The 20,501-nt window shown below is 44.7% G+C and overlaps 1 protein-coding gene across 1 annotated transcript in view; it reads left to right on the top strand.

Annotated features, from left to right (window-relative positions):
* Nucleotides 1–17,449, top strand: part of LGI2 (leucine-rich repeat LGI family, member 2) — an 18,345-nt gene extending 896 nt beyond the window's left edge. The window contains exons 2-8 of the mRNA XM_010576892.1: nucleotides 6–70; nucleotides 2,973–3,044; nucleotides 6,329–6,400; nucleotides 6,972–7,043; nucleotides 8,158–8,327; nucleotides 13,553–13,717; nucleotides 16,272–17,449. Of these exons, the coding sequence (XP_010575194.1) occupies nucleotides 6–70; nucleotides 2,973–3,044; nucleotides 6,329–6,400; nucleotides 6,972–7,043; nucleotides 8,158–8,327; nucleotides 13,553–13,717; nucleotides 16,272–17,089 (1,434 nt within the window). The 3' untranslated portion in view covers nucleotides 17,090–17,449. The remainder of the gene's footprint in view (nucleotides 1–5; nucleotides 71–2,972; nucleotides 3,045–6,328; nucleotides 6,401–6,971; nucleotides 7,044–8,157; nucleotides 8,328–13,552; nucleotides 13,718–16,271) is intronic.
* Nucleotides 17,450–20,501: the final 3,052 nt, after the last annotated feature.

Genomic DNA, 20,501 nt, shown 5'->3' with positions numbered 1-20,501 from the left:
GCCTGGTAAACGGGACCTTCTCCGAAGTCAAGGACAGGATGTTTTCCCACCTGCCCTCCCTGCAGCTGCTGTAAGTAATGGCCCTGGGAAAGGCAGCGGCCAATTAGCGCTCGGCCCGCGCCTCCGAAATAGAGCGAGGGGTGCCCTTGGGGAGAGGGAGGCAAATCCCCAGCTTTCGTGCAGCTCGGCTGAGGTAGCTGCCCTTTTGCAACGGAGGGATGCGTTTTCCGCTCGTAAACCGCTTCATAAAACGTGCATTTAGTTACTTAAGTAGGACAAAATGCTTTCTGATGCCCTACGTTCCCTTTTTTTTGTTTTTTAAATTTCAGCTTTAGTAAGTTTAGGGCTGAGTCCCCCCCCCCCCAAAGTCATGTGGTGGCCCTCGCTCCTGCTCACTTTGTGCCCCGGACTCTCGCGCTGGCTTTGGGACGTTGCGGGTGCGATGGGGGGCAAGCGGAGGCTGCCGGGACGCACCTCAGAGGAAAAGCTCTGTGCGTGAAGTGCTGGCGTTGTCTGCAGCATGACTCTGTGCTTCGGCGTCCGACTCGGAGGGTGGCCCCTCGGGTGCCTTCCGACCCGATGGACCTGCAGGCGGGATGGCCCTCTGTCCCGAGGGACAGGAGTCCGGCTCCCGGTACTCTGCAGCCCTCCCTCCTTCCTGACCTCGGGCACATCGCTTGGTCGTGCTGGTGTTGCAGTCAGGTGTGCAACTGGAGCTGCGGTAGCTTACCGAAACTTGCTTTAATTTAGCCATCCTGGGAGGCAGTAGCAGGGAAGGCGCAGAGATACGGGGTGCAGTACAACTCCCCTGGGGAGCCCACATACTCGTTTCTCAGGTAGACGGCGGAGAAGCCGTGCCGCTGCCTGCGCCCTGCCTAGCCCACTGCAGCCTGCCTGTAATGCCCAATACCAAGCGGACCCTCCACGTCTCCCCCTATAAGGACCAGGCTACCCCCAAAGCAAAAACACTCTGCGAAGAAAAGTTCGGCAAAAAGACGCGAGGCATGCCAGAACCCCAGGCTAAGTGCTTGCCACAGAGCTAGATGTTAAAATTGGTCTTAGCTAGAGGCAGTCCCTAAAGGCATCTGGTAGCGTGATGGCCAGGTCCTCTCCTCAGGCACCCCCACCTCGTTCTCAAAGGCCTGTCTCACTATTTGGGGGGTGGCAGCACCCCATGGAAAATGCTGGGGAGAAGCGGACAAAGCAAGGGATGGAGGCTTTCACCTTCTTCAGCGTGGCACTGGTCCCAAACCCAAGTTTTTGTGGGGGCCAGTGCAGAGCCCTGGGCAGCGGGCAGGGGGACTTTGCCCACCTGTGAACGGGGGCAAACAGCAGACTCGTGCCAGCTGGGAAGGAGAGGGATGAATCCAAGGGTGGGCCGAGAGAAACCGTGGGTGGAAAGTTGGAGATGAGGGGAATCTGCATGGGAATGGATAGTGGTACCGAGAAGAGGGAGGAAGTGCAGATGAAGGTTATCCCTTTTCATTAGCTGCAGTAGATTTCCAGGAGGAGACGGTGCGGTGTGTGGGGTGGTGGGGCGGAGGTCAGTTGCTGAGAAAGTCAGGAGTTGCCCTTGTCAGTTTGTGCGGTAGACCAGACATGGGAGTGAGAGGGGTTTGTCGCCACTACCACCAGCTTGGGCCCTGACAAATTGTGTTGGTTAGTGTAACTTGTGAATTTGCCCTTCAAACATGAGAAAAAAAGAATGATTAAATGACAGAAGAGATGCATTGAGCACTTGGGTACCTCAGGACTATGTCTTCTGTGGCAGTAGGCATGGTAAAGCAGTAATGCAAGGATTTATTTTTGATGGTGGTCTGCTTCTTTGTCAGATTTCTTTGGGATAATATAAGGAGCATTTGTCTGGTATTAGCATAATAACTGAGGATCACAGGGAAAGTTTGCATTTCATGTTCCTTAGTTTTCTAAATTAATTTTAGTAAAATGCCTAAAACCATACAAAGAGGATTAAAAAGTTAGTCTAATAAAGCAATTAGTGCAGATATATTCACTCATAGCAGAAAATTCTGAGATTTTCCCAAAATGATTTCTTTTGAGTAGCATTTGATTTTTTGACTGAATTAGAAGTTTTGCTATTTTCCTAAAAGAAGATCACTCTCTGTGCCTTTGAACATCAACACTGGAGATCGTTATGCTTTGATCCAGCAAAGAAGGAACTTTGCTGGCAAAGCCTTTCCAAAGCATCCTTCTCCCCGACCGCCTTGTCCTGGCTCAGGTGACAACTGCTCCAGCACAGCTCTAACACGTTTTGTCCCTGAAGTTCACACTGGAGGGCAAGGCAATGCCTGCAGCAGGCAGTACCACCGCTCTTCCTCGCTGCCCGTGGACACAGGGTTTTGCTTTGCAAGGGAAGCAGGACTCTGTCTCTGGTGGTTTGGGCACGTCTGCATTTCCAGCTGGCATGAACTGCGTGGTCTCCTCCCGATGCTGCGGGCTGTAGCCCATTTGCAGGTCAAGCTTGGAGCATCCCCTGGGAGCCCAGGATGAGTGAGTCCTGATCCACCGAGACTGCACAAATGGGAGCCTGTGCTTGCACAAAAGGGCTCCCCCCCTTTCTGGGAGCTCAGGAGTGCTGCTGAGACGGTCTCTGAAAATTTTTGGTGGGGCTGGAGGCGTGGTGGGCAACTGGGGTCCACACTCAGCAGACCTACCCTCTAAGGACGGCTTGTCCTGCTCAGGGGACCAGAGAGTCAAGGACCAGGTTGCATTTAACCAAGGTGAATGCACAGCGAACATTTTTCCTGGGGAGTAGTGGACGTTAACTAGCATCACATTATGCCTTGGATTTTTTTTTATAGACCATTCCACAGTATTTTATGTGTGCTGCATTGGTGTGGCAATATGGGCTCGAGTCAGTAAGATTAGTTTGGTCATGGGCAATAAACACAACGGGCATAATCCAGTGTGTCAAGTTTTAATGTGCTTTCCTAATGCCTGCTCTCCATTTTCAGCTTGCTGAACTCCAACTCCTTCACTGTTATACGAGATGATGCCTTTGCTGGTCTCTTCCATCTAGAATACCTGTAAGTTTCTTATTTTATGTCTTCCCCTGTCCTTTATAAATCAAGATGTTTTGATCAATTGCCAAGACTCCTGCCGTGGAGTCTTAGTCTTTACTCTGATTCCCAGGAGCAGGGGAGATGAAGGATTTATGTTCCACTCCTGTGCAAATGTCCTTTACGATGGCTCACCACTTTTCAGAGGTTGCAGTGGATTTTTAAAATATGTCGTGAATGAAAGGTGGCTCTGTGCAACTACAGTACGCCAAAAAAGCATTGCTGAGCAAGAGCTTGTCCGGGCTTTCCAGAACAGTGCCATCACTGTCGAAGGGTTTTGAACCTCAGGAAAGAGGTGGGGAAGGCTCTCTGGGCCTGCTGGCAGCCTAAAGAGGAGGTGCAGAGTATCCGTGTACTGCCCAGAACAAACCCTGATTACCAGACTGCTTCTTTTCCCCTAAACTTTCCTCTCCAACTTCGTCTTTGATCTCATATCCCACTTAATGCCTGTGGCATTTATCTTTATATTATAAATAATTACAAATATATGAATATGAAATTATATTTCATATAATATAAATGATTGTAATTATCTATATTATTATTTAAATTTATTTAACTTTCCTTTTCTTTACTTAGTTCACTTCTTTATTGATTTTTACATTACCTTCATTGCCCTATCTTTTTTTTTTTATTTTTTAGGTCACCTTTTTTTTCTTTTAAAAAAAAGTATTAGCCCTGGTACCAGGTTGTCCTCACTTCATACTCCAAAGGACTGCCATTTCTCTGTGTTACCGGACATGAGCTGGTACGTTTGAAACTCTGAATATGATCTGAAAAAAATTCATCTTTCCACCCACCTTCCGATGCTGAAAGGTAGCTGCGGAAAACATTTCTGCCTTTTTCTGAAGGAAGACCAATGCTCACAAAACTGTTTCTTGCTAAAGCCTTGCAGGCAAGTAGGTATTAAGGTGGGGTATACTCAGGACTATAGTCTGCTGCGTGCGGAGCAGCCAACAATGGAATTTGCAGACCAGGAAATAGAGGATAATGGTAAATGGTATGTGCTGAAATCCACGATTCAGCTACATCTGGATTTTTCAGCAATAGCGAGTTGTCTAACCATTCTCTTTTCCATGTGTCTGCAGGAAAAAAAAGTAATTTGCAGAATGTTTGCAAAAAGGAAGAAAAACATTTGTATGTTGTTTCATTAATGACTTGCTTTCAAGTGCTGATGAGTCTAACATGGAGCTTGTCCCAGCGTCATATGCAGCTGTAGCGGTTGCATTGGTAACTGCAGCCAGAGCCCCTGTCTGAAAGAAGAAAATCCTGCCCCTCCTCAGCTGGTCAATGGGGAAATCTCTGTCCCTGGCTGCCAGCTGCAAAGCAGGGAGCAGAGTGAAGACTGGCAAAGTCTTACAGTTTCAGTTTCCTTTAGTAGCAGCTGAACAAGTGCTCTCGGTTAATGGTTGTGGTCGTCCTCCCTGCCAAGTCCACAGAGCTCTTCCTCTTCCCAGCAAATCACACCTCTGCCTTTTGGGGGCTGGCTGCGAGTGGCCTTTCTCTGGGGTTGTTTTTGCCATGCAGCCAGTAACACCGTTACAGCTTCAGTAACTCATGTCTCTCAGTTAAGCAGTGATCAGACCTTACGGAGAATAAGAAAACCCCACTGACAACCAAGAATGACAAGTTTCTCTGTGTACAAAGCAAAGTCTCTGGATGAAGAGCAGCTGGGGAGCACCCACAGCAGATACCTATATCTATCTATCTCTCTCCAGCTGTGTCCTGCTGCACTTGCAGCACTGATAGTGGCATTCAATGCGCCCTGAAACTAACTGGCTCCATGTACAGGGTCTGGATAAGACAGGTCTGATAAAGACGGGACCTTTGCTGGTGCTCAGAGTGGCGTTCCCAGGGTAGCATCCCTTCGAGGCCAGGTTTGGTGACTCAGGAATCCGGCACATTACTGAGTCTCAGCCCGAATGTCCATCATCTTGCTGCAGTGTGTTCAGTGAAGCTGTGTTTATTTGCACGGACCGGTGAGCTGGCGCTGTGCGGCGATGCCAGGTGCCGGTGAGGGTGTCAGGAGGCAGTTTGGCTCTCTGTTCTGCAGATTGAATTCATGTCCCCAGGCAGCCTTGTAACAGAGTACGGCTGACCTTCTTCTGACGTCCCCCAGGTGGACACAAGTTTCTCATCCGCACCCTTTGCCTGCAGTCAGGGTCATGGTCACTTCATGAAGGATTTTGGCTGTGCCTAAATTGCAGAACCGAGAACACTTGTTGTCTCCTGCATCCCCATCTTGTCTCTCTTGAGAAGAGACCTTGGCCCACAGCATTTTTCCTCTATTTCCCCGGAAGGCAAACAAGAATGCGTAGGAGGAAGGGACAGACTTTTATCTCATAAAACCTTTTATAAAGTCAGCATGCAGTTGTCTTCATCCAGGTACAGCCGTACTATGCAATATCTTGATGGTCACCTGGCTGCAATCACTTTGCAGGGCTGATGGCATATTCAGGGATGCAGCCTCAAGTGCTCGGGGGTCAAGATGCTTAAATATCAGCTCTTTCTTTAAATGCTGACATGCAGTCAGGAGGAGCAGCGTGTTCCTGGAATCGATACCTGCCTGTCATTATTTCCCCAGCGCACGGGGCCATGACTTGTGTGCAGTCGGGCACCCTGCAGAGGTGGCATCCCGGCGGGAGAGAGCTGAACTGCGGCAGCTAGAAGAAAAACAAGGCAGCGGTCGTGCCATTGATGCAGACTTCAGGTGTCTACCAGTGTGTAGCTGCAGTTCACGTCACGGCTCTGGGTGCGGAGATGGCACTGTGCGTGCAGCCACGGGAGCTCCCCGTCACGGCGTCCATCTGAGCCCGGGCAGCCCCAGCGCTGCTGTGCTGCCCCGTGGTTTTAAAATGCGGGCGATTTGTGAGAGGAAGGTGGGACTTTAGCTTCTAAAGTCCATCTCAGAGGCCTCTCCGACACAAGTCTCTTGCCTCACATAACACACCTCGAGAGGATTAACCAACAGAGGAATAATGTTTTTTGCTTTGTTCATTTTGTTCCTCTTCTGCTGGATATTTGTGTCACGCACTCTCCCTCGTGCTGCCCGGTACCTGCATCGTTCCTCACGGTCCACCTGAGGAAAGGGAAACAGGGAATGTGAGCGGCTCCACTGAGACTTCCCCGCCTTTAAGTCTGAAGGGGCGGCCCAGGAACCTGCTGAATTTGGAGAACATAGGTTAAAGCACTGGTGATGCTAACTGTAGTGCTGATTAAAGTCTTTTAAAATATTTATTTTTTTTGCCTAGATTCATTGAAGGAAACAAAATTGAAACCATTTCAAGAAATGCATTTCGTGGCCTTCGAGACCTGACTCATCTGTAAGTTGTTTAACACTTCATAGAGTAATTTGTACTTGAACAAAACTCTTCTGGGGGACTGCTGCTTTTCCCGCTACACAGAAAATCTCCCTTCCCCTCCGTGCGTCAGCTTCCTCCCGCTGTCAATAACGTGCCTTCCGCAAATTAAAAACGGCCTTTAAGAGATTCCTGCTCAGGCAGCACTGCAGCATGTTCGGCTGCCTGCGCACCCTCGCAGCTTGTACGGGGGTGCGGCTGTGACCTGTGGGTGCTGCACCTGTGGGTACCACCACGACACTACCTACTCGCCATTAACGTTCCTGTTTCCTTTCAGTGCGCTCAGTGATTGCTCTCTGTGCTACATTTGCACCTGGGCAACAAAAAAGCTTTATATATTTTACTTTTATATGAGCTTCAAGCAATCTCCTTCCTTGAATGAGAATAATTAATATGTGCCTGTTCCTCGTAACTATTAACAATGCCATGGCTAGACAGTACCAGATAATTAACAACGTGTAAGTGAGCTCAGACTTAGTAAGAGTCAGCCAGACAAGAGACAGCAATGATACTAAGCTCTAACTTTCTTTTCTAGTTCTTTGGCCAATAACCATCTCAAAGCTCTGCCAAGGGATGTCTTCAGTGATTTAGATTCTTTAATTGAACTGTAAGTAATGAGAATCTTTCTGTTGACTGCCTGCTTCTGTCACTCTGTTACTCTGAGTTTTACATTCTGGGTTTGCTTGGTGCTGTATCTGATATCTGCACAGAAAAGAAACGTGCATTTTGTTGTTCTATCTTTTCTCATTTTAAAATTGTTTACTTAGTAGACTCCTCTGAAATAACTGCTATTTCTCAAATCACTGCTGCTTCTCGTGGTGCTGTATATAGCTTGCATTATTGTACTTCTTTGTGATGTTTCATATGAATTGTTTTTAGGGAAGGGGAGACAACGAATTTTAAAACTACAATTTCTCTGAGCATTTTTTCCTGTTATTGTTGCATGTATTCCCTGAGATTATTTTAGTAAACGGCATTCATGAAAAAAAAAAAAAAAGCTTTTTTTCTTGTTTTTGTGCAGTTGTAGCATATTGCTGACTTACTGTCAGTGTTTTCTTGTATAACAGAGCTGCTAGTCAGCTTCCCCTATTTTTGGCCTGGCTCTCCCAAATAGCAAAGTATAGTTGTAAGCCACAAAAATTGCCAAGGGATTGAAGAACAGTTACAGTGTTGAAATTGCACATACGTTAGTAGGGGGAGGTTAAATTCACTCCACATCAGCAGCGACTCTAAAAATACAAGCCTTACATCTGTATTTTAATGTAACACAGAAATGGTACCAGCAAGGCCACTCTGTCAACCAGCGGTATTGGAGTAGTTTAGTGAAGGAATGGGATTTCTCTGTGTCAGCGGTAGATGGTGGGATGGAGGCTTGCAGCAGACAACCACACTGTCAGGATTTATTACGTTATAGTCCTACTCCTATGAAAACATATAAACATGAGTGACTTCATACATGAATCACATTGCTCTATTAGTAAGATTATACGTAGGCATATTTCCTAGATTGAAACTTTTTTTCAAGGACAACACTCAGTGAAGGAGAGTCCATACTAAGAGAGTCCGAATAAAACTTAAGAAACTTTTCTGTTCTCAGTTCAAAACCCATTCAAGGCTACTCAGATATTTTTAAATTCAGCATGTCAAGGTGATAACAGTTCTGCAGTATTCATATTGCTATCAACCTTTTCAAATATGTTTATTTCTGTGTGTTTTTTTAGAGATTTAAGGGGAAATAAATTTGAGTGTGACTGCAAAGCCAAGTGGTTGTTTTTGTGGTTAAAGATGACAAATTCCACTGTTTCTGATGTCCTGTGTATTGGTCCAGCAGAATATCAGGATAAGAAGTTAAATGATGTGACAAGTTTTGATTATGAATGCACCACTACAGGTATTCAGAATGTATATTTCTAAGCACACTACAAATGGTTATATATCAGAAGTTTAGACTATACCCTTTTGCTTCTGTGAGCATGACCTGGGGGGGAGGAAAGGGTTACATACAAAGCACTTCCGAGTACCAGAGGAAGCATAAAATGGGAAAATTACATTTTGAAGCCAAAGTAAGTAGCGAGTTTTTATTTGGATTAAGTGATAATGGGAGAAGAGCTCTGACTATTCATATTCCAAAAGACTTGATTATGACTCACTTTGTAACTTAATTTTCATCACAGAATGCTTTCTATTATCTGGAATAAGGCCATATAGTTATGGCAGATGAGCTTCCCAAAATCTCTCTATTTCACAGAAAGCAATGAAAAGAAGCTCAGATAATGTGGCTATATCTGTTATCTTTATTCAGTAGGCCACAATTTAATAGCATCAAATGTGATGGCAATACTGCCAGCAGCTCTTCATGGAACTCCATTAAGTTGGAGAAAAATGTCCAATAATATTCTGACTACTGTCTTGTTTAGGATCTTGATTTTTATTTTAGGTAATGTAAAGCATGCTGAAGGAAGTGAATAGAAACTTGCATGACGTTTTGCTTATATTTTATAACCGAACAGCTGCAGTTACCTATCTTTAAATGTAGTCACATCATATAACTGAGAATATCAGCTGCGAGTATTGTTTTGCATTTTTCAGGTATATGAAGTCAGCGCTCTGCCTTTTTTCTATACAGTAATATCAGAGGCATTTGAGGTCTCATCTGTCATCAAGGCAGCCATCATCATTAAAAGACAACAGAAAAGTTGATTACCAGTAATGTAAAATAAAGTTTCAGGACAAGGTGTGAAAGGTAATCCAAGGGCAGTACGTAAAGGAAAAGAGAATGAACTCAGAATTCAGAAACATGTCAGAAGAGCAGCAGAGGTAAAGCGTGATTACCTGCTACATAAAAGGATGTCAAAACAGGAGAGTGACGTAGCTTAGAACGGTACCAAAGTTATGTTCCTGTGTCTGCTGAATCACCAAGATGCAAAAGTACAAAGTAAAAGCAGGCTTTATTTCGTTTCAGTCCAATTTAAGCAATTGTGCAGCACTAACAGTGTGCGAGAACAAGCCTTACCTACCTGGTCCTCAGACCTATACTAACCTGCCTGCCCTCTGTCATCTCTTTGTACCTAGAAACCTAACTATAAAGTTGCTGCAGGCAAAGTTCACCCTTCATGTTAGTCCATTTGTCTGCTGTAAGTGAAATTACACCAAGCATAAATCTAATTTCACATGCTGTAGAGTTTGCTGGGGAGCTAAGGCGTTATGTGGTGCAAGGATTGCCCAGCTGAATATTTGTTCAAAAGCCACCAGAGAAGTGCTCTCGCAGCAGCACAGTGTATAGCTGTAATTAATGCGCTCTTCGGATAGTAAAGGACGATTTCAATCCAGTCATTCTCTGGCTGCTGTAAGGGAAGGCTGTGTGCCTAACCCCTCTGGCCTGGGGGTGGGCAGCAGCGGGCTTCCCAGAGCTCCAGCGCATAGTGAAGGTGGGGGTGCAGAAGACGTGGAGCTCTAGCATCCTTACAAAGTGTCCGAGAGGGACAGACTGCATGCAGAAGTCACCCGCAAGGGACAAAACAGAGATTAGTAGAGCAGAAATGCAAGTCTTCAGGAACGTGTCACCTCAGAGACAGCATCGTGTCCCCTGCGCTGAACTGGAAGTTACCTTGCTGGAGCTGTAACCCTCCGGTGGCCTTGGTGGTCTGCGGCGTCAGGCCACAGCTGCTTTTTCCTTCTCTGCCATTGCCTCCCCCAGGTCCAAAGGGAGCGTAAATATGCCCACATTCATTCCTTGAGGACTGATTAGTCACAGGCTCAGGCTTGTAAGTAGGCTTCTGAAGTAAAGCAACATACCCTGTAGGTGTAGTCTCCTTTCCCACTCGGAGACAGGCAGTGCTCTGCAAACCTCTTTCATTCATGTTAGTCTTTAGTATCGTATTTCCCTCCTTTGCCAGGTGTGATCAGACTTTCCATCATTTCTGGTCTCTGGTACTGTGTGCCGAGCGTGACTGGATGTAGGATGGGGTAACAAAGCAGTTTGCTTGGTAAAACATGCATGTCGGCGGCTCCATCAGTTCATTGCATTCGCTGAACTGCTACAATGGTAACAGGAGGAGAGATGGAAAGAGGTGCTGCCAAATTAAAAATAAAAAAAAAAGCCAAAGAACAACACGGTCCTGTTGCTTCTTCACAGAGAAAGCGATTCACTGTGTTGGTGGTCTGCACTTTTAACTTTTTTAGTGATAGCATCTCTTTTTAATTTGTCACGGCTTGCATTATGGAAGCAGGTTAAGCCATTTCTACTGCGTTTCTTGTCTTTCTCCCACAACAGTGCGTGAGGGGGCTGTGCTGTGGCTGTAAGCACGGCAGAGGAACATGTAACTTACTTTCAGGAGACTGGAAAACGGGCCTCACGCTCCCAGAGTCACTGGAAGCAGGCCGAGTGCGTGCCTGGGACCTGCTTTGCCTAGACCCGCAGGCTGGGATCATCTCACCGAGCTTTAGAAGCTTGGTTTCCCTTTCTTTACCTAGCTGGGACTGGCTTCTGGAGGTGGTCTTCTCTTTCCCCACTGGCTGGAAGGAAGGCAGTTTGCAAATTCAGAGTTAACCTGCTCCGTACTCGCTCCTGTGCTGGAGATCACCTGTGCCGCCAGGTGGGAAGGGCTGGCTAAGGCTCCCTGATAGCCCCCCGGGTTCCAGGTAGCCTCGCCTGGAGTAGAAGTCCCCATGGCGGGGAAGAAGGGACGTGAGGAGAGGGGGACTGAGTCGCAGGAGGCAGTTTAGGACCTGCTGCCCAAGCAGGTCATCGCTCCCCGTTCTCTTTAGTGTCCTCCAGTGTTCCACGCGTACCCCCCGCTCTGCTCTGCCGGCATCGGTGCTCCTGTGTGCGGGGATCAGCCAGAGCCGGGGCTGCCGGAAGGGAAATCAGCCCAACAACACAAGCATTGGGTCCCTCATCCATGACGGCTCATGCCAGTTCAACAGCAGAGGGAGCAGAGGCAGAGTGGGCGGCTGGAGGACGGGGGGACCAACCCAGCCCTCAGCTGTGTCAAAACCACCTGTCTGGAGACGGGGAGAGTAAAACTGCATCGGGGCAAGAGGGGGAGAGCGACAGCCCGGGCAGCCAGCGGCACAGCGGGGAGGCGAGGGCCGCGTCCTCTTCCCTCTCCTGTGCAGGCTGGTCCAGCTTAAAAGAGAAAAATGTTGGGAAACACCGTGCCCCAACGCTGTGTTTACTGTACGAGCTCTTTCTAGTGCGAAAGCAAGGCATGTGGACCTGCCTGTAAAACTAAATCGAGCCCCCAAGACGTAAATTTTTGGCAAGCTTGATGCGGCAGCATCTCTTTACTGTGTAACCCTGTTCCACATTAGAGTCTGATATTTCCAGCTGGTGCTAAAAACAACATTTATTGCTTTTTACTGATTATGACTGATTTTGTTACCCATTTTTACTCATCCAGTCACATAAAGAGCTCAATGACAGGTACAAGTAAAAATAGCTGTGTTAACACTGAATCATTTCTGAATGAGCAGTGGGTTTTAAAACATAGACTGGTTTGTTTTAATTCACGGATTCCCTCAAAGTGTTTCACAACTCTTCAGACTTCAAGAGATGTCTTTTTCAGCATTAGTTTTTGGGGTTTTTTTTTCTCAAGATTTTAAAAATATTTTGATTTTCTGTGACTGCATCTGCTATTGTTCCATCCTTAGTTACCTTTCATGATTTATCACTCACTTTTACTTTCTGCCTACTTTGGTGTCAGTTTTCTCCAGTCCTTTTATTTTCACAGTGAGAATGAAGATAACTTTCTTGTTTTCCTACCAGCATTTATGAATCAAGCCCAAACTCTATTTATAATAGTCCCTCAAAGAATGGAGACTGTCATTTCTTTCGCAGCTGTAGAATCTGCTCTGTTTGTTTAATGGTAGTCATCTATCTTTATTCTCCAGAAGTGTAACTCCTCAAGGGCAAGGCTTTCAAGCATGCAGAGACAGAGAGTTCTTCATTCAAAACCAATTATTTCATAATGCACCAAAATGAGGGACTGGAGTGAGGACTTAATTACCATTTCACCAAAATCCCTGGATGCTCAGGCCCTTCCAACGTAGGAGTGGATGTGAAGGCATGTAGCAAATGGAGCTTGAAACAGAGCAGTGCGTGGCTCTGCAGAGAGATGCTGTCGTAGTGGAAGATGCATTTCTTTTTCTGTGTATCTATATCCATACATCACTTCAGCTCAGGCCTTCTGTCATGTTCTAGACCCAAGTTCTGGCTTTTCTTTGTCAGCTCTGCTATACCGGTTTCTTTTTCTGATAATAATGACCTTGCCCAGCTGTCAGGCCAAAGATCAAATTCAGACCCAGGTCTCCTCACTTTGCCCCAGATTGGCTCTGTGCTAACTGCTGACTTAGCCCAGGGTGAATTTTAGAGTTAAATCTACAAAGGCACTTAGATTTTGAGAAAAAAATCTTGAATTTTGGAGTTACACTCCTAGTCTTTACAGGTTGCTCCAACTCCTCAGTCTTAGTGTCTAAAATAAGTTTTCCACTGGATAGTAATTTGCAGGTTGGTTGTATTTTATGCCTAAACTACTTTACAATGCCCCATAAAACGTTATGTTAACTGAGTTTTTGATTACACCATTTTGTCTATGGTCTAGCTGAAGTGGGGTTATCCCCAGGCAAACTTCCGATATCGTTTCACTTTCTGCCTGGTTTAGCATAACACAAATTGCTAGTGATTAAATTTGCATGACTTAAGAAGTTATTGGACTTCAGCTGGAAGTTGCTGTCTCTCAGCTTGAAAGTGATTCTAGCAAGGCCATTTCACTTGATGGGAAAGCAACCTCCAGCTGTGGGGAGAGACTTCTCTCTTGATATCCTGATTTCATTGATAGCAGCCAGCCTAGCTGGAAAATCTGATTTCTGCCACTATTTACCTATTTGATCTCCTTGGCAACTGTATTTCCAGAGGACAGTTTATGATGCCTAAAGCAGGAGATGCTTTCCCCTCTTGCTGCATGCCTAACATGAGCACTGACACTTCCATGCTAGTGTTATACAAAATCCACAGTATTTCACTCATTTTTCAGTGTAAATTGTTATAATTGGTGACCACTTACTCTGTGTTTCCAGCAAGGATGTATCCTAACTGTTGTAAATGTATGTTTCTAGATTTTGTTGTTCACCAGATTTTGCCCTACCAGTCAGTTTCAGTGGATACGTTCAACTCAAAGAATGATGTGTTCGTAGCCATTGCACAGCCCAGCATGGAGAACTGCATGGTGCTGGAGTGGGATCACATTGAAATGAATTTCAGGAGTTATGACAATATCACAGGTATATGAACACCTGGATTCCCGTTGTTGAGGAACTGTTGGCATTTCACAAGGAAGAGATTCGTAGCTGGGGCCAGTTGATGGTTTTTGTCCCGACTCTCTGTTGAATTTGGCAGACCAAAGTGTGTAATGTTTGGACATGAGTGACTTCATGGATTAGTGCATCTTGTTAATACATGCACATTTAACCTTGCTGTAGCACACAAACTAGGCTTTTTGTGTATGATCATGTAAATTGTTCTGAAGGCACAAACACTTGCTGTGAATGTCATGACATGGCCTGGCTTAGCACTCACTGCCTGAGTCACATTACAAGTTAAAGTCTAAGCTGAAGGAGCCTTCGCTCTTGCCAAAGTGCCTGCAAAATAGAGTACAAAGATACTGCATGTAGAAGGAAATAGGTCTGAAAAATGCTTCTAGGGTGGGCTGGCCAGGAAAGTGTGTTTCACAGCTGAGGACAACATAGAAATACTTAAACCATGGTTGCTACCTAAGAGATGTGCTGTAAAGCTTTCATGTTTACTTTCCATTTACAAACATGCTGAATTAGCATCCTGGGCAGATTACTCATCAAACAAAAAGCCCATGGGTTGCCATGGGCTAATGCTAACAACCATTCTGCCCCTAACCAACGCTTACGGTGATCAGTCACACCACGAGAGCAGGGACAGAGCTTTTAGAGCTGCTCAATTTCCCAGCTCCTTCGAGCTACTTGTTCTGAAGAGTCAGGGGCTAAATTTATCCATGGAGCATCCTTCCCTCCTGTTCCTCGTTACATGTGATAGATTATTTTTTGGCTTGCATTTTGGGAAACAAAGAGTATGCTGCATCCTCATCTGTTGTTGAAGTCTACAAAGGCAGCAGCAAGCATCTACCTCCTCAGATCAGCTGTGTGTGTCACTAACGAAAGTTTACAAGATGCTACCCCTCCATCAGGAAATTCTGGAAGTGAATAATGTTGCTTTTTTAGGTTTCATTGTGTTTTGATGGATTAGGGGGAAATATATACCAGCAGAGCTCTAGAAAAGCTCTGGAAATGAAGTTGAGTTTGGGTCATTTCCAAAGACAGCTGTCTTCTGGACATATTTCACCTTCCTGGGAATGGCATGATTAGGAGACTTTTCTGCTGGGGACTTGTGTCCTAGCTCCACACCCAGCATGCATGCCCAGACTTGCTTCTCGAACAACCGTCCTGTGTTCCTGGAAGGCCTGAGCTTGAGCTCTGGACTCTGAAATGTAAGTGAGCGAGAGACTTTTGCCAGGGGACACAGGCACGTAAAGTGCCTCTCGTGGAGCCTGAAGAGTGCTTTGCAGAGCTCAGGAGCCAGCTATGTGCTCCATGGGGAGTTTCATTACTAACTGTATGCTTGGCATTCGGATATCTGAATTTAGCCCTTTACAACACGGGCTTATGGAGCTGAGCTAGTGGTCAAGACTGCTTTTGGAGCTAACATGCAGAGAATAGGCCTTGCTGTCCTCTGCAAAAGGAGACATCTGCAGGCCAGATGAAATCTCTTCTGGGGTGCTTTTTGACTAAGTTAGACCAGAAAGAGCCTGGATGATCAGCTTGAGCATTCCTGTCTACATTGCGGATACCATATGGTACTTGAGATGAATCCCACCCCTCCTACACTGGGAGGGTGGAAGACCATCCCAGGCCAGCTGTGAAACAACTATGGGTAGGGGACCAGCAGAGATGCCAGGGCGAGTCTCCTGTAGTGACTGTGACCAAGCACGCATGGGGGAATCTGTGCACTTACAGTTCTACTTAAACTGTGTGCTTCAGAGAGAAATGCCTCTCTTCTTCCAGCAAAACCTTTTGTAAATAGTCTGGTTGTTACTTTTTTGATGTGGTTCTTGTATAGTGACTTGACATTCTCAAAACGGACCATAACCCCATCTGATCTAATCTGGGAACTGCAATATTCCTAAATATTTCTAGTTTAACATAATCTCAAGAATACTTAACAGGAACAACAGACTTTTAGATTTATCTTTTTCGTCCTGCTGTCAGGTGATATATCCGCAAGATGCATCAATATTTCTATTTACAGTAGCAAAAAGCTGAGTCTGGCCCTCTTGGAGCAAGAAAAATAGACTATATTTCATTCTTCTAGTTAAGCTGGAAAGATAAACATTCCAAGAATAAGAGAATTTCAGATTCTTGCTGAGTCATGGGATAACAAATCTTGTTATTTGGGAATAATAAAATTTGGCTTAAATAATTGTTTTGGATATTAGGGGGCATGTGTTTGAACAAAGAGGTAAAGAAAAAGTATTTTGGATAAAAAGGAATGACCATTTTAGGGTGTATCATACTTGCACACTTTGAGGGGTGTGACATTTCTGACATTTCCAACCTTTGAAGTCATCTTTCTGGTTATTGGGGAGAAAAAAAGCAGGAAAAGAAGCTCTGACAGCATGTAGCAAAAGATAAAATTATGAGATGGTGCAGATTTAAAAAAGGGGAGGGGTGATTTGGTAATCTCTCTGTGGTTTAAAGGGTGCTTTGTACTGTGCTAATATATGTGCTTTTTTTTTTCTTTGGGCAATAGGTCAGTCCATAGTGGGATGTAAAGCCATTCTTGTTGGTGACCAAGTCTTTGTGGTGGTGGCACAGCTGTTTGGTGGCTCACACATTTACAAGTATGATGAAAGCTGGACAAAGTTTGTCAAATTCCAGGATATTGAAGTATCTCGCATTTCCAAGCCAAATGATATAGAGCTTTTTGAGATAGACAGTGAAATGTTTTTTGTCATAGCAGATAGCTCTAAAGCAGGTTTGTCAACAGTCTACAAGTGGAATAACAAAGGATTTTACTCATACCAGTCCCTTCATGAGTGGTTCAGGGACACCGATGCTGAGTTTCTCGATATAGACGGGAAATCACATTTAATCCTCTCTAGCCGTTCCCAGGTTCCCATTATACTCCAGTGGAACAAAGTTTCCAAGAAGTTTGTCCCACACAGTGAAATCCCCAACATGGAAGATGTCTTGGCAGTGAAGAGTTTCAGGATGCAAGATAACCTGTACATCACGCTCACGAGATTCATAGGTGACTCCAGAGTTATGAAATGGAATAGCAAACAGTTTGTGGAGATACAGGCTCTTCCATCCCGAGGAGCCATGACATTGCAGCCTTTCTCCTTCAAGAACAATTACTACTTAGCCTTGGGAAGTGACTATACCTTCTCCCAGATTTACCAGTGGGACGGTGAAAAGAAGATCTTCAGATTATTTAAAGAAATCTATGTGCAAGCACCACGGTCTTTCACAGCTGTGTCAACAGATCGAAGAGATTTTTTCTTTGCCTCTAGTTTTAAAGGAAACACTCAAATATTTGAACATATTGTCATTGACTTGAGTTTATGAAAAGCTGCTGGAGTGCAATTCATGTAGAATGACATTTATACATAAACAAAACAAAAAGAGACCTTTCCAAAACCAGGCTGCGCCTATGGAGTATCATGACATTTTCTGAACTTTTCAAACTTGCATATTAATCAGGGATTGCATTTACTTGGTTACTGCATGGCATGTCCGTTTTATCCTTTTTCAAAGACACTTTGCAATCTGCAGTCATTCAGGGGAGAATGCAGTGCATTAGGATTAATGTTAACATCTAAGAGAATGATCTAAATTCTACACAGAAAACTACCTTGAATTGAAGATCTCATAAAGAAAGTGAAGAGTAAGCCATACAAAGCATAGAAATGATCTTGACTCTTAAACTAACATGTTAGTAATGATTTTAAGACTAGAGCCAGTTCTTCATGGTTGCTGATGAATTGTAAAAGCAAACAGTAACGTTCCAGAATACACTTTATTTTGGTTTCTTGAGGTCTGTCTTCAAAAATCTGTCTTTGTGGCTTGTAGTAAGTCTGAGGCATCATTTTAATTCATTGTAGATTAAAGGGAAAGTAAAAATCTATTGCCATTTTTCTTCCATTATTCACTATTTCAGCAACAAATTGGGTGTAACAAGTAGCCCAGCCCACAGTAATTGGGCAGCCAGGAAAAGAAGAAGATGGCACTTCTGGACTGTGAGATCTTAACAAGTTAACACAGACAGAAGATAACAGAGGTCTGCATGGTGCCATGAGTGAATCAACTACAAATTCCATCCACTTTCTGTTTTGATGGGTATTCCAGAAATCCACCCCATTTTGCCCTAATTCATACTTTCCCTAATGATCCCAGTAGATTCTGGGGTGTTTTAACAAGTAAATCTGTTGCGATCTCTCATTCTAGAAGGCACAGCTTAAGCTTAGCCTAAACCACACATCTACATTCATGTACTCCGCGCTGTAGCTCATCTGTGTGCAATGAGATGATTTATTCTCCAGTGTTCTGCCTCCAGCATAGTTCACAAGCAATAAATTCAGGTTTGGGTCATCACAAGCTCTATTTGGGGAATCCTCCTTCTGACTGAGGTCTAAATATGACTTCAGTATCACCAAGTCTTTTGAAACCAAGGCAGCTGGAGCTGTTTCAGGCTAGAGCTAACGCTGCCTCCAAGAAGAATTTCCTCTTGGTGGCTCCAGCCTTTTGCCAGGTTGCCAATCCACTGGAGGTTAAAAAGGAGGATGTGAACAGACAGTGCCGCGTTGGTGTTTTGGGCGGCTGCAGACTAAAGCATTCAGTTATCCTAAATAGGGCAGTCCTGGTACGCAGAGCCTCTGTCAAGATAACAGCAAAGGACTGTTTTCCTGGAAAGGCTCTGCACCATCCTTACCCAACAAAATTGTGTATCAAAGCCCTTGTTTGTTCACTTACACAATATGTTTCTTTACGTTTTCATACCACTTAGCATACTAGGTTGTTTTATCATGTCTTACTGCTGCACTGCTGCCTTGGATAATAGGAAGGCTTTGTGTAAAGCAGGCGGAGCAAAGGAAACTGTCCTTTATTCCTTCATACTCAGGGCTATCTCACCATCTCTGTGCTGAGTGAGCTTCTCATTTTTGCCCTGGACATGTGAAACATGGCCTATTATCACAAAAAGAGATGTTCTCATAGGCTTTCTGACATCCAAGATGTGAACAGTGCTGCAGAAGAGGATTATGCACAAGGACTCCCATGAGGAGTCATAACCTACCAGTGACCTGGCATATCACAGCCTTCCCCAACTTTTGCCTCACTGCTATGAAATAAAATTATTACTGGCCTGTCAGAAACATAACTCATTTTTTTCTGTTTTTAAATTACGTGTTAGGTTTTTTCCTATAGAGGTGCTCATCCTAGTTTTATTCTTAATTACATTGGCAACTTAGCCCATCCAGCCATCTGAAGTATTGAGCGCTGCCCTCTGAATCCCAATGTGATGTCGGTCCCAGTGGTTCAATCAGACCAGTAGATGCAAACCAACCCTCCACAGTAGGTTTTAGCGATACCTCTCCTAGGATTAAGCTAACAAATCTGACAAAACAAAGAGATGATTCGTATGTCTGCCAGTGAATGCAATTTCTTGCCATGTTCCCAGTTTACTTTTTAAAGTGGGTATGGCCAGCAAGTGATGTTTCTTTAGCCCGTGTTGAGGGAAGGCATTTTTTATTGCTTTTCTGTCGACCGTGCATGTTTAAATAGAGTCAGATATTCTCATGAGAAGGGGCATTTCTCAGTGCACCAGCAGTTTCTTTTAGGGCTCACTGTGAGTACCATTCACTCAGCAAGGGGCATCAGTCGGAGCTAAAAGCTAGTTTAGAGAAATTGGATCTTGGCATTTTTTACTTGATGGGAAGCAAGAGGATGGTGGAAAAGGGCTTGTGTATCAAATACCAGGAGATTGTAGTGTTTCGAGAGCCGAGGGGATTTGGGGACTTGGCTATCAAGCTGAATTAAATTAAAATGGTCTCTGCAGAGACAGGCTTAATAAAGAGGATAAAGTGATCCACAGGACTGTAGCTCATTCACATGGGACCAGAAGAAGAAATGGAGGGAAATGAATTCTGCGGGCAAGCTGCCGCTTCTGCTGAGTAGCTGTGTTGGTTGGTGAGAAAGCCCAGCTCAGCACCCCTCCCAGCTTCAGGAGGAGCCTGGAGTCAGACGCTGGCCTGCCTGTTCCAAGTTAGTGCACGGGAGGTCAAAGCAGGTAGGAGAGAGGGCAAAAAGCACCAGTTGATGAAGAAAAGGTTACAGTACATTTCACAGGATTAAACAAAGGCAGGGTCTCAAAAAGAGCCTTTTTCTGCTCTTCTTGCTAGCAAGGAAAAGGTGCGGGATGCAGCCATTACAACAGACGTCACTAAGCATCGAAAATACTTTCTGCCTTTCCAATGCAACAACAGTATTGCCTCCATGGCCTACATTCTGTAATAGAAATTGTTTTGAATAGTAAATAACCTATGCATATCCATAATTTATTGCAGCTGTTAGACTGTCAGGACAGTGAGAAAGGATAACAGAACATGCCACCTGGTAATTTTTAATGTATTCTGAAATACATAAAACTATGTAAAGAACAGTAGTTTATATAAGAATAGGTTTAATACAATGTGCTAGCTACAGTGGGAACATTTTAAGGCTGTATATACACTGAGCTTTTTTTAGTAAAGAGGAGCTGATGCAATCTATGCTACTGACACATGTATGTACTCTTTCAATATAGGAATAAAATGTAGTTAATGAGACTAATAGTGGTGCGTTGTGCATGTTAAAATATCTACACTGTGAAGATCCACACTGCCAGGCGGATGGACGAAGTAGGCAAACAGGTCCTTGTCCATTTATGATCGGTTTTGCCTTTTGAAAACGTGGAGGAAGCCGTGCTCAGCTTAGTTAAATT

Source organism: Haliaeetus leucocephalus, unplaced genomic scaffold, assembly GCF_000737465.1.
Source record: "Haliaeetus leucocephalus isolate CR32 unplaced genomic scaffold, Haliaeetus_leucocephalus-4.0 Scaffold545, whole genome shotgun sequence".
NCBI lineage: Eukaryota > Metazoa > Chordata > Aves > Accipitriformes > Accipitridae > Haliaeetus > Haliaeetus leucocephalus.
This window is presented reverse-complemented; position numbering and strand designations above follow the sequence as displayed.